The sequence below is a fragment of the Rhineura floridana genome, chromosome 3 (genome assembly GCF_030035675.1).
Source record: "Rhineura floridana isolate rRhiFlo1 chromosome 3, rRhiFlo1.hap2, whole genome shotgun sequence".
Taxonomy (NCBI): Eukaryota; Metazoa; Chordata; class Lepidosauria; order Squamata; family Rhineuridae; genus Rhineura; species Rhineura floridana.
Genome location: NC_084482.1, coordinates 106,762,453 through 106,775,669, shown reverse-complemented (window position 1 = coordinate 106,775,669; position 13,217 = coordinate 106,762,453). Strand labels below are relative to the sequence as shown.

The following is a 13,217-nucleotide window of genomic DNA, read 5'->3' as shown; positions in this document are numbered from 1 at the left end:
ATGAAGGTGACTCCAGATAAACTTTCTTTACATCTTACATCTGGCTTTTCCCGTAACAGTGACAGAAGCTTTGATGCTAATCACATTATTGCAGTATGCAATCTCAATGCAATATAGTTTGGTTTTATGCCTTCTATGTTAAATTTTACCCTTGTAGTTCCCTTTAGTACCACTCCATTTATATGTGTATATATATTGTATTTTATGTGTTTTAATTGTATTTTATGTTTTTTAGTTTATTTTAATGTTTTTGTGATTTTATTGTTTACCATTTTATTATGTACATGTTTGATTTTATTTTTGTAAGCCGCCCTGAGTGCCCTATTATACGGTAGAAGGGCGGGATAGAAATATTTTAAATAAATAAATAATAAATAAATATAGACACAATGACTGTAGTATGATGTACTACCAAATGTGAAAAACAGAAGATGTTAATTGTACTTGCCCAAGATTTACTTGTAATACAGTTTTAGTATAAAATAGTGTTAAACGAAACATTGGGCACAATCCAGCCAAGCTGAACACATTTAAGCTCCACTGATTTCAGTGGAAGAGTTGAGCACATGCCCATTGTTAACTGCTTTTTTCTGTTTCTTTTTTTTACAGGGAATGGACTATCTAATCGAAATAATATTTAATCCAAATCACAGTGTTGTAAGGACACTGAATGAAGAATACATTTAGAAAGGCCAGTTAATTATGTTATCCATCCTGTTTGTGAGCTATTGACAACACAGGTACCTCTCACATCACTAAAGCAATTATCATGATAAAAAGATTTGGTCAGACGACAGATCATGAAAAAAAACATGATCTGATAAACAAGATACAGGATCTCAGAATGTATTCAGTTCTATATACTTTACTAGGGTAATTGTAAAACAAGGAATCCGTGACATATTTCCTTTTATGGGCTGAACAGGTTAATACAACCCTCTCACTCAAAATATGCTTTCTCTTCTCTATTCCTCACTCCTACAATGTACCATGGAAGTAAGAGAGAACCCTGTTCAACAGGAGAAAGCTTTGTCTTTCTCATTCGGAAAAGAATTCATCTCCTCAGCTTTTTAGGTCATTTGCATATCTTGGTCTCTTTGCAGACAATGCCAGAAAGATTATTAATTAGTGCCTGTTGAGAAGAGGATTCTTTTGATTCAAATACCTGTTCAACAAAAAGTGGGATGAAGCCTGTACATGTAACATTGTTTTGGACAGCTGGTTACAAGAGATACCAGCTTCCAAACATTTCAAATTCAAATTTGAACAGATTCAGATGTGACCTACTTGTAAAAGGCCCCAGTACATCCTCTCAACCTTTTTTCATCTACGCATAGAAATAAAATCTTTCTATGACCCCCTCATGTAAAAATAAACAGAAAATAATTCACTGAAACACTGGGCACAATACTCCAACCATCTATACTGAAGCAGACTCAAGGAAAATAAGACAATCTAGAGTAAACAGTTTTAGAATCACGAGATTCAATACAGAAAAAGACCTCCTATATATTTACTATATATATTTAATTCACTTTGCAGTTTAAGAACGTACCTATAGCCAACAGATATTTCTATCAAACTTTAAAAAGCAGGGAAATTGGGAAGTTACAGTAGGGCCCCGCTCATACGGCGGGTTCCGTTTCGGACCGCCGCTGTAAAGCGAAATCCGCTGTAAAGTGGAATGCATTGATTAACATTGACAAAAATGGCGCCCGACGCCCGAAAAATGCTGTAAAACCAGAACAAGCGCTGTAGGAGCAGGGCCTTTCTGCAATTGACAATCACTGTTTTGGTGGAACGCTGTAAAGTAGAGCACCACAAAGCGGGCCCCTACTGTATAGTGAATGCACCAGGGGAGCAGGAGACCTGACCTCCTCTCTGAGATATTGTACTGCCCTACAAATTTGTAAAAATGCAAACACAGTTTGGGTTGGTCTTTCACAGAGGTAACATGTGCCTCTCAGCATATGGTGAGTGATGGCAACACCTGCAATCAGGACTGCATCTCCAAAGAGGGAGAATTATATTTTTGTATGTTTGTTGGTGTTTTTTCTTTGCTTCTTTCCTGTGTTACTATGTAATTCTCCATCTTTGGAGATGGCAGGTATTGTCACCACTCACCATATGCTCAGAGGCACATGTTACCAAATTCTTCCAAGCTACTCTCAGCTTTTGCTTCTGTTAAAATCAAGAATTCAAGTATGGTGTAGTCACTTTCCCCCAGAGTTCCTGTAACTGCCACTTCATCCACCAAATCATCTCTATTGGTTAGAATCAAGTCCAGGATAGCTGATCCCCTGGTTGCTTCCTCCACTTTCTGTAGGAGAAAGCTATCTCCAACACAACTCAGAAATTTCTTGGAGGGGCCGTGTTTGACAGAATTTGTCTCCCAACAGATATCAGGATAATTGAAGTCCCCCATTACTACTACATCATGTCTCCTTGAAACATTAGCAATTTGCTTTTCAAAAGTTACATTCTCGTCTTCTCCTTGATTGGGTGGTTCATAGTAGGCTCCAAGTACCACATTCCTTTTATTACTTGTCCCATTAATTTTAATCCAGTTACTCTCAGATACTTGGGAGTAAGCACCAATTAACAGGGTTGGGGCAGGGCCGAAAAATGCAAATGCTAATTAAAAAGTATTCTGAAGGAAAAGGCTACACAGGGGATATATACAACAACAAGAACTTTACTATCACTGAAGCTATGAAGAGAACAAGGCCCACAGCATGGTGCTGCTTGTAGACCAAACTGCAACTCAGAACTGAAACAAAACTGCCACAGCCCTGGGCAGACACTAATACCACAGCCTTTTCTACAGAGAGGCTTGCTTTTATATCTTGTATTTGTTCACGGGAGAGAACATTTGGTGGATCCAAACCCCTTTATTTCATCCTCCATGATGACACACAGACCCTCCATTGCATTCACCACTTTAGACACATACCCTGAAGTACAGAGGCAATTGAAATGAATGCTGCTTCCCCTTGCTGACTCAACCAGAAAGTCTACGGCTAAGGGGTGGAGCTCCATGTGTTGATCAAGTGAGCATGGGCAGTTTTCTAAACTGCTAGATTCTGCATATGCAGTAGGCAGGCAAACTAAAATTCTTGATTTTCCAAGGACAGCTGTGGTATCCCTCATTGGCTAAGAACAATGGAAGGTGGAAATAGTCTGATTTCTCACAAAATGGGCAGAAAACTGCCTCTACATTTTGCTTTGTATCTCTGGATCCACGAGGGCTACAGACTTTCTTTATATAATAGGGCTCTGCTTTACAGTGCTTCGCTTTACGGCGCTTCGCTAATGCGGCGGTCTCAATTAGACGCAATTAGACTAAAGCCCCACTCATACGGTGCTTGTTCCCTTTTACGGCGGTTTTCGGGCATCATGGGCCATTCTATTCAATGTTCGGGTTTTCAGCGGTTTTCGCTTTTCAGCGGGGGTCTGGAACGTAACCCGCTGTATGAGTGGGGCCCTACTGTAAAAAAAATGAAAGCAGGGAATCTGGGCAACCTAATGGGCTAAGCTGGCACTGGGTAGTATGGCCAGAATCCGGGTAAAACCCTGTTAACCGGGCAATATGGCAACCCTAAACATGTGCCTCTGAGCATATAGCGAATGGTGGCAACACCTGCACTCAGGACTGCATCTCCAAAGATGGAGAATTACATTTTTTGTATGTTTGTTGATGTTCTTCTTTACTTTGGGTGGTTGGGCACTGGGCAGAGGGAAAGCCCCTTTCCTTTCCACAATGACAATATTGTTAACAGTATCATTATCTTTTGGGGTTTCCCCCACCATTTTATTTTACAGCAGATACCTGTAGTCTCCCACCCAAATGTAAACCAAAGCTGATCCTGATTAGCCAAGCCAAACAGCTATTAGGCTGGTTTTTAGAACACTGACAGTTGATTCTTACTCAGCATGCCTGTGCTATCATAGAGACTAATTAATTAAAAATCAGCAAGGCATTTCTTAAACTTTTAAACTGCAGAAGATGAAGGTCAGAGTATGTGGCAAGGTCATTAATAGGATTCCAGGTACTCTGTGAACATGGCTGTTTTTCAATTAATTTCAACAAATTATAAGACCACTGCCAGAAAAAGGTCCAACAGGAGTCTGGGTTTTTTTACTGCTGTGTTAGACTTTCAACTCTGGATTCTCCCTGAGTGTTTTGTGTATCACCATGAACACTTAGAGGGTTGTTAAGCAAGCATTTCTGAGTTCAGAGTATACATTTTGTAAGATTTTGTTTTGAAATGAACGTATCGAAACAGCACAATGCCAGGGAGGGTATTTTCAATTTAACCTGGTGGAATGCTGGCTAGGTTACCAGATCAGAAGTATCCCAAACCCTGAGATTTCAGGGGTGGGCCCAAGTGATGTCATTAAGTATGATAAATTAAGCATCAGCCACAATTGCTTGCCGCATACAATTCAATCAAAAATATTTCATAATTGGAAATTAAGATAGAAATCTTAGCTAAAAGATGGAGCCTGGGTAGGGAACATTTAATCTAGCCTACTTGCTTCTGGCAAAAAGGGTTTAGGTGCCCTCAGGCCAGGCCAGTCACCAGAAGGCCATTGTAGGAAGAAAGGAGCCTAGTGTTGTGGAGATGTTAGATGGGAGCACTCAGGAGTAAAGATGGATGCCTCTGAAGGATGCAATTCTAAACACACTTACTAAGGGACTAAGCCCCATGGAACTCAATAGGATTTACTTCTCAGTAGATATGGTTTGGATTGTGTTGTTGGTAAAGCTTGACTAGGGATCCCCTGCAAAGATAGCCATATCCAAGCAGGGTTGGCAACCTCCTGCCTGGAATGCCCTACCCTACCTTTTAACATGGCTGCTCCAAATTTCTTTAGAGATTTGACCCTTCACTTCAGAAAAAATACATACACCCCATATGATAGGTTATTGTCAAAACCAGTTGGTCATTGCAGATTTTTTAAAATAAATAAATAAAATCAGTATTAGTTTCCTACAAAATAAAATCAGTGATACCTATGTAAGCCCTGCCTAATTGCTTTAAAAATAGTATTGTAAGGGGAGAGAAAGATTTACAACACAAACACAATTCTTAGCTATGTTCATGCAAAAGTCCCATTAATTTACAGCACAATCATAACCATGTCTACTCAAAAGTAAGTCCTATTGAATTCAATGGGGTTTACTCTGGGTATGTGGGATTAGTATTGCAGCTTTACTCCCAGAAAAGCTAGTATAGGATTAAACTTTCATATTGGGAAGGTTTTCAAAACACTGCCTTCTTCAACAGCCCAGGAAAATTTAAACTTGTTTGGGAGAAAAAGACTGAAAGCTGTATACTAACTCAATTTATGAGATTTTCAGATAAAAAGAAAGAAAAAAGTTTTCTGACCTTGCAATGCGGTCTAGGTAGTGCCTTGTCAATCACAACCCTGACTTCACTTATTGGCTACAAACCTGAAAGGGCAGGGTTAGAGCAGCCAGCTACAAACTCATTTTACAGACCACCTAGAAACTTAATTTTTTAAAAAATGAAAGCTGAGAGTCCAGAGATTAAGGCGACTCACCCAGAGACCCGGAGAGGACCACAAAAATCCAGAGTCTCCAGGTGAAAACCGGACACCTGGCAACCCTAGTGCTAGCTATAGTATACAGCCACTCTTGTGACTGTATAATAAAAAGGCAATTCTAGGTAAGGGTTTCAAAAGAAAGCTATGCAATCCCTATGCTTTTTCTTGTATACATGCAGGTGGATCAGCAGTCTCCATCCTTAAGACTTAACTAATTTCTATTAGGCTTAGAACATTTTTAAGATTGGGCTATTTGTTAAATAGTTGAGGTTATAATCCTAAACACAATGGTTAGGGAGTAAACATGAACAGGATTGTGCTGCGGAGGATGACTAATTAGTTTTCATTGACACTAAAGAAAGGAAAAAAATAATCATTTTAGAAAAGGTACTAACTGCAAAAAGAAAAAATATGGAGAGCAGTAATCTTCTAAATAACTTTGGTTCTGTTGCTTGCAAAGAAAAAAAAACTTTGTCTAAAGTGGACACAGAATGAGATTACAGTGGTCAAAAGTTAAAACTGCCAATACTCCTATTTCATGGAAGGAGATAAAGAAAATATTTTTGTTTGCAGATGAATTTAATCCATTTAGTTTTGTTTACACTCACAGTAGCATCTTAACCAAATAGCATAGAAAAGTGTTCAGTGGAACACCTGCTCCAGATGTGGTGTATCCAGAGAATCTTAGCCATCATTTCCCATCATCTGCAAGTTGTTTTAAAACCACAGGGGAATACTCAAAATAGACTTCAACTAATATCAATGAATGATCAGATGTCTGTGGAGGCAAATACAAGCAGAATGGCGAAAGGATGGAGATTCATGGGCACTGGAAACTTATGCCTGGTTCACACAAACAGCACTGAGGTAGTAAAACCATTTGGCACCAGTTCAGACTGCTGATGGAAAAACCATCCACCTGAATTTTCCCTGTACAAATTAGAAGACCAATGAAAAGATTAAACAACAATCTTGCTCTAAATATCTAGTTTTCCCATGTGGAGGGATTTTTTATATATATTAAGGAACAATAGATTCTGCCACATAGAGCTTGAAGGGGTGTAGTCCAGAAACATGTGATTTGTAGTTTGTATTAATTAGGCTCCGGGGAGAGAGTACTGGAGAGGTGTGGGGGTTCAGAATATCTGTATCGATTTATCAGGTATCTTCTTGAATTTCATCAATGATTAAAAATACAATTTGTCCTTTTAAATAATTTAAATTAATATCAGGCATAGCCAGATCTAATATACAGAAGGTTTCTATATAGGATAGTTGCTCCATGGTAACAATTATGCCTGCTTGCAATCCTCCCTCCCCATCCCCCAATACTCATTAACTAAAGAAAAAAGACTTTCACACAGAAAAGATCTCACAGTTTCTTACTCAGAGACAGGGGCTTGCATGCTTAATAATAAATGGATAAAAAAGCATTCTGTTAAAATTATGTTTCCAGTCTAGTGCCTGTCATGGGAATATTTGTGGCGCACAAAGCTTGCTATGAATTTTTAACCTACAGATTGAAAAATTGCCCAAGTTTGACAAATTCTGTTGAGAACAGGTGGGAGGCTGCTGACATTTCACTTAATTTCAGCAAACTCTGCCGCTCCTCTCTAGAGAGAAGGAGGAACAGGGCTGACAGGCCTTTTATTTCTCTCCTCCCTGCCTACTGGTTTGCTGTCAGTCACTGGGATGTCAGCAGGGCAGCAGGAGGCCTGTCTCTATTGCACAAGGCCTTGGCTCAGTGCTTGCTGGATGTGGGATTTTGTGGGCCTCAGGCAAGAGGTTATAATTGGTTGGTCCCCTTACCTGCTCTACCTCCATAGAAACAGCACATAGTTGAAAGTATGGAATCTGTTTTAATCTTTGTAGTTAGTAGCTGTTTTAATTGTTTTAAATATAGTTTTAATTACTTGTTTTTAACTGCTTTATTGATTTTTTTTTTTGTAAACTCCTGAGAGGGCTTTACATTCAAGCAGCATATAAATTTTGTTAAAATGAAATTTACTGAATATGGGGATGGAGAAAAGTGGTCTAGGCACTAAGTTGCACAGAGTCATTGGGATGCCTTCACTTTGGCACCACCAAAGTGTCCTATCCCCAGTTATATCAGTAAAGTCTATAGCAGGGATGGCTAACCTGCAACCTGTATCCACCCCCACCAACAAAAAACCCTGTGGTGCCGCAGGTAAGTCCCACCATAGCACTGGTGAGAGCAAAGAGGTTTCAACCTCTCTGCTGATCTGATAAGCAAGTGGAGGGGGTAATGTCACCTCTTTTTGTCTTTGTCAAGGGAGCCTTTCTCCCTCTGGCGCAGCAACATTCTTAGAAGGCTGGCATAAATGTTAGAAGATCTCAGAGAGGCTTATGATTATGACACAGGAAGAAGCGTTCAGTTTCCTCTCTAAGATCTTCTAACAAGGTTGCCACTCCAGAGGTAGATGGGGTCTTTTTGCCTCTCCTACACCAGTACTGCCCTAGAGAGCAAGAATGCTGCTAAGTGACTGAATGAGTGACTGTGATATGCTGCTCACTTTGTTCTCCCCTCCTGCTCTCTCTCTCTCTCTCTCTCTCTCTCTCCGCATTTAAATGTATGCAGGCTGCTTATTCGCACACACCCCGCCCGCTGCACACATGTATATGCTGGTCTGCAGCCCTTTGAAGTGTTCTCAATCCTCCGTGTGGCCCTTGAGCCAAAAAAGGTTAGCCACCCCTGGCCCATAGAGACTAGCTGTTCAGAAGGTGAATCTTGGATGATCTCATGCTCATCTTTGAGAAGACAAGGTTGGAAGTTCTCAAGGTGAATGGCAGGTTATTGAACCCTATCCTAAGTAGATTGCTTCATGCTGACAGAATGTTCATTACTTGTGTATGGTTTATAACCTGTAGCCTTTCAGATGTTAGTGGATTAAAACTCCCATCCTGTGCTGGCTGGGGCTGATGGGACGTGGAGTCCAACAACATCTGGAGGACAGACTGCTGGTTTATAAACTATTGAGGATTTCCTAGCTTTAATTTAGTAGTCATGTTCGTACCAAAGCACTTGCACAGCTCCATTCTCCTCTCTTCCCCCCACCCCCACCTTCTTTCTGGTAAGTGGTAGTGACACCACCTCTAGGAGCTAGTGTTGTGGTTCTGCCCTACCATAAGAGCTGCTTCTGAATTCAGGGGTGGGGAAACCAGCCCAGAGGCTGGCCCACTGGCCCAGAGGCCAAAATGTGGCTGTCTGGGTCTCTCTGCCTGGCTTTGGGACTCTCCTCAGGCCATATGCTTTTGCTTGGCTGGAATGTGTAACTGTGATAATGCCTCTTGTTTGCCTGGATGGTGGGTGGAGGGATGTGTGTGCGCGCATATAAAAACTTTTGAATTTTGCATGGCCAGAATGTAGGCTGCTGTTCAAAGGTGAGAGTCACTTCCATCGCTTCACTCACTTTTACGTCTGGCCCCATGCAGTACTGGCATATGGCCCCCAGAAGGGTGCCCATTAGGGAATGTGGTCCTAAGGCTGAAAAATGTTCCCTAGCCCTGGTGTAATTAAACAAGATTCTATCCTATTTGTTTAATGTATTGCAGGATGCAGTCCTTCGCTAGATGAACCATTAGGTACCTCCCAGCTTCCTGACGTGCCAAACTATGGAAATGTTGATAAAAAGTTTTAACCCTTTTTCTACAAAAAGCAAGCAAACAAGCAAAAACAAAGGAAAAAGCTCCTTCTGGGAGAAAGGACGCGATATAAATTTAATAAATAAATAAATAACACGAAGGAAAAGAAAAAAACAGATTGAAGGGGTTGAAATAGCAGGAGAATGTGTCACAACATAATTAGATGAAACATTCTACATTAGCTGTCATTACAATTGCTACTGACTTGCTGAACTTGTGAACTCATCTTAAACTTTATTTTTAGATTTGTTATCTTACTGCCTTGTGCTGAAGCCGAGCTGGTTGGCTTGATGACACGATTTGCATCTTCATGAAGAGCACCAAACCAGTCTTTTAGACGTGATGCAAGGTTCCTCAGCTCCTTGTCTGTGCAAGCTGCTAAGAAAATGGCAACAATGACATTAGTGACAACATGCTAAACGTGTCCTGATAGAAGATGATTATTGTTTACCTCTTGAAGAATAAACTTTGATTCAAAGACCCTTGCATTTCAAAGAGATAAAGAGGGATAGGTCAAAGGGTTACAACATATCAAGAAAATTGAAGGCAGCAAGACAAGATTTATTATTATACTTGAATACTGCCTAAGTGGAAGACAATTTACGGTGTACAATCTGGACAAAAATCCATCTTCTGTTGCTTCCCAAGTGATGTGTGGAAAGTTTTGGTAAAGGTTGGCACTTTTTAGGTCTTCTGAGAAAGAACATCAATCAAACAGCAATACGAAAAAAAGAGAGACATCTAGCATTGCTATTAGAACAAGACCCTGAGAATAATTTATATCTCTTGTTTGGTTTAGTTTAGAGCTATCATCGTGGCAATAGGAAATCTTTCTTTTAATGGAAGCTGTCATGTCCCCTGATTTGACAGCAAATAAGACTCTGCAACCTCTTCAGGTTGTTTCCGCTTCTTCATGTCACCTAGATAAAAGCATCTTGCTTCCATGTACATTTTTTGGGGGAAACATTTAATTTTTCTCTCATAAATATCTGTCAAGAGATTAGTGTCTGGCAGAAGCCAGTATTTATTTTGGGGGGGGGAGGGATTAGACAGTGCTTCCTGACAAAGAATGTTATAACTTTGCATTATCTTTAGTGTCTGAATTCACAGATTGAAACCATTTTATCATTGTTGTCATGAACTCATTATAAAATTTAAATAACATTTCTTCAAATACAAAAGAAGTTTTTTCTCCAGTAGTATCAGACATGCTTTACAGAATAATCCACAGCAGAGCATCCCTATTCACTGCCTGTTTTAATACAGTCCCTCCAACTATCTCTGATACAGTCACATGAATGTCATTGTGCTTTACAAAGCTAAGAAACAAGACAGGTCCTTATTTTTTCAAAGGACCTTGCAGCTTAAAACTGTGTGAGGAGAGATAGCATGAGAAATGACAGGGATAGCAAACAGAAGGCTAATGTATCAATGGCAAAATCACATGCTTGAACCAATACAACTGAAGATCATGTCACAGAGTCCAGAAACAGTGGACTTCATTTGTGAAGCATGTTCATCAGCTTAAGAAATATTTTCTTTATTCCTTTCCTTATAATTTGTTGGCAAAATTCTCAATATATTCTTTATAAATGATTGACAGAAGGAAATGAACAATTGAGTTAATGAACAGCCCACGTACCAGTTCATATCTTAGAATATAATATACAAAATGTATACTCATCATGAAAGCCACTGAAGAAGACTAATTGTCAAAACGCGTCTGGCTATGGTATACATTGTGCATTTTATGGGCATTGATTTATGTATATTGGCCACTGTCTACAAGTTGCCCTTGATTTCCACACTGATATTGCCTTGATTATATTATATATTCTGTATTTTATTGAGTTTGGGCACTGATCTTTTTACACATCTTTTGGCCCTCTTTTTATTACTATATGAGATAACTTATAAGGATTTTATATTTATTGTTTATTAACATATTAAATTTTTGATATTATTTTATAATAATGCATTCTATGTCTGTACCTTAGGTATGCACACAACCCACATATAGCAGCCCACATGATGTAATATACCACCATGTTTTGCTACTTGTTGCCCACACAGGATTAAAATACAATTGGGGGAAGGAGTCAAAACTTCTTGGTTGCCCACTATATATGGCTGGTGGACTACATTCAGTTTATGGTGAGTCATAAGTTGTGTAAGTCAGCAACTGTGTAGGTCAGCTTTCTTCCCTAGCTAGACCCTGTTAACTTTCACACTCATTCAAGTCACCAGCAAAAAACCTGGGTTCTACAAAATCCGTTAAAAAATAAATGAAGACTTTTGCTGCTCTTAAATGATCTCAAGCTATTATGTACGAAGATTTATTTATTGTAAACCAAAGACAAGAATGCTGTTTTATTACTGAAAAGGCTATGTATTATTCATCATCCTTTTCTTTATTATCAGAAACATATGAAACCTTTTATTTTATTTATTACATTCTTCCTTGCTTTGTTTACAAGTAGGAGCAAAAGATCTTAATTAAAGAATTATCTAAGGACACTACATATTCTTTCCTCCAAATAACTGAATTGCTGATAATGAAAAGGTACTTTCCATCTCCCATCAGTTTTATTTGTTGACCTAAGGAAGCATGGCAAGCCCTTCTGAAAGACAATGAACTACTAAAGGCACAGAGATAAGCTCCACAGTTTGAGGGTCTGTTCTTTATGGGTAAATCTGCTAGGAACTCTTCCTACACAATATTGTAGAAATTGATTATGGTCCTCTAGCACCAACTCCCAGTCATTTTGGTGGGATTTCACTAAAATCTGTTTTGATTTGATAATGATAAAGCTATTGGGTTGGATTCAGACTAAAACATGATTTGATTTTAATGGGAACTAGGTACGACAAATGTAGCCTTGATGTAGCCCATTCTTTTCATGCTTCACGGATTCCTAAGAATAATCATCCGTTCATGACTCAGTTCAGACATAACACAAGACCATGGCTTGATGCTACATGCACTAGCAGGCTTGAGCCTTATGCTTCCCCTCTCCTGCCCTTTTGTACCACAATTTCTGTACTTCCTGGTTCTTGGCAAACCATCAATATAATTTTATCTGAACTATAGTTTGCCTGCAAGCTAGAACCAGCCCTGGTTTGTAATCCTGTTTTGTGGGCAAAGTTTCAACAAAAGACTTAACAAATTATGGATTGTCAAGCATCCTAGAGACCATCTTGTGTGAAGGGAGAAGGGGAGGATATAAACTTAAGGCTGGTGTATTGTTGATTTTGGTATTTTATTTTTGAGTTTGATGTACACTGCTTAGAGACAATTGTGATTCAGCAGTATATACATTGTCTAAATAATAAACAAACAAATAAAAATAATGCCAAAGCATGCTTTATCACTGTATCTGAACTAGCATACTGTAAAAACAGCCATTATCTGCCTTAATGCCTAGCAAAGGTGACAATAAATTAGTCTCATGCCAAAGGGACCAACTCCCCAGCACACACTTGTTCTTATTTTAAAATAAAATTTCTAGCTGAGTTTGCATCAAAGATTTGTGAAAGAGTGTACCAGGCAAACTGTAGCAAATGATTATGTTGCTTCACTTTAACATTGACATTTGTGTCTGCCAATGGCTCAAAAGCCATTAAATTGTTCAATATCCAGCAAGGAGTGAACCAGAACTGTAAGCTGCAAATGAATGGTTTAACCCTGCCATGGACTATCTGCTTTATGCAGTGCTGTGAAAAATATGTGTGGGATTTCGCTCAGCAACCCATCAATGACAAATTTGGATTTGTCAGCCCTGTTTTTTAGCAGAATTAAAGACACAATTAGTAATATTCTCATCTAAAAAAATTGAAGAGGGCAAGTCTGGCTCTCGAAAAACAGCCTAAGATGAAATGCTTCAAGTGCTTTTAAATCCAGTTTATCTATTATGCTTATACCCTGCACTTCTTTTTTAGAGACTGCAAAGCAATTTGACAGAATCTACAAGTACCATAAGGAA

General features: G+C 39.1%; 1 protein-coding gene across 12 annotated transcripts in view; it reads right to left on the bottom strand.

Moving 5' to 3' along the window:
• The window catches only part of SPOCK1 (SPARC (osteonectin), cwcv and kazal like domains proteoglycan 1), an 872,143-nt gene that overhangs the window by 39,156 nt on the left and 819,770 nt on the right, over positions 1-13,217 (bottom strand). For 10 of the 12 annotated variants that reach the window (XM_061617192.1, XM_061617196.1, XM_061617195.1 and 7 more), the window contains one exon: positions 9,493-9,612. In XM_061617192.1, coding sequence (XP_061473176.1) covers positions 9,493-9,612 — 120 coding nt within the window. The remainder of the gene's footprint in view (positions 1-9,492; positions 9,613-13,217) is intronic. The other 2 variants (XM_061617194.1, XM_061617204.1) reach the window with 1 other exon arrangement.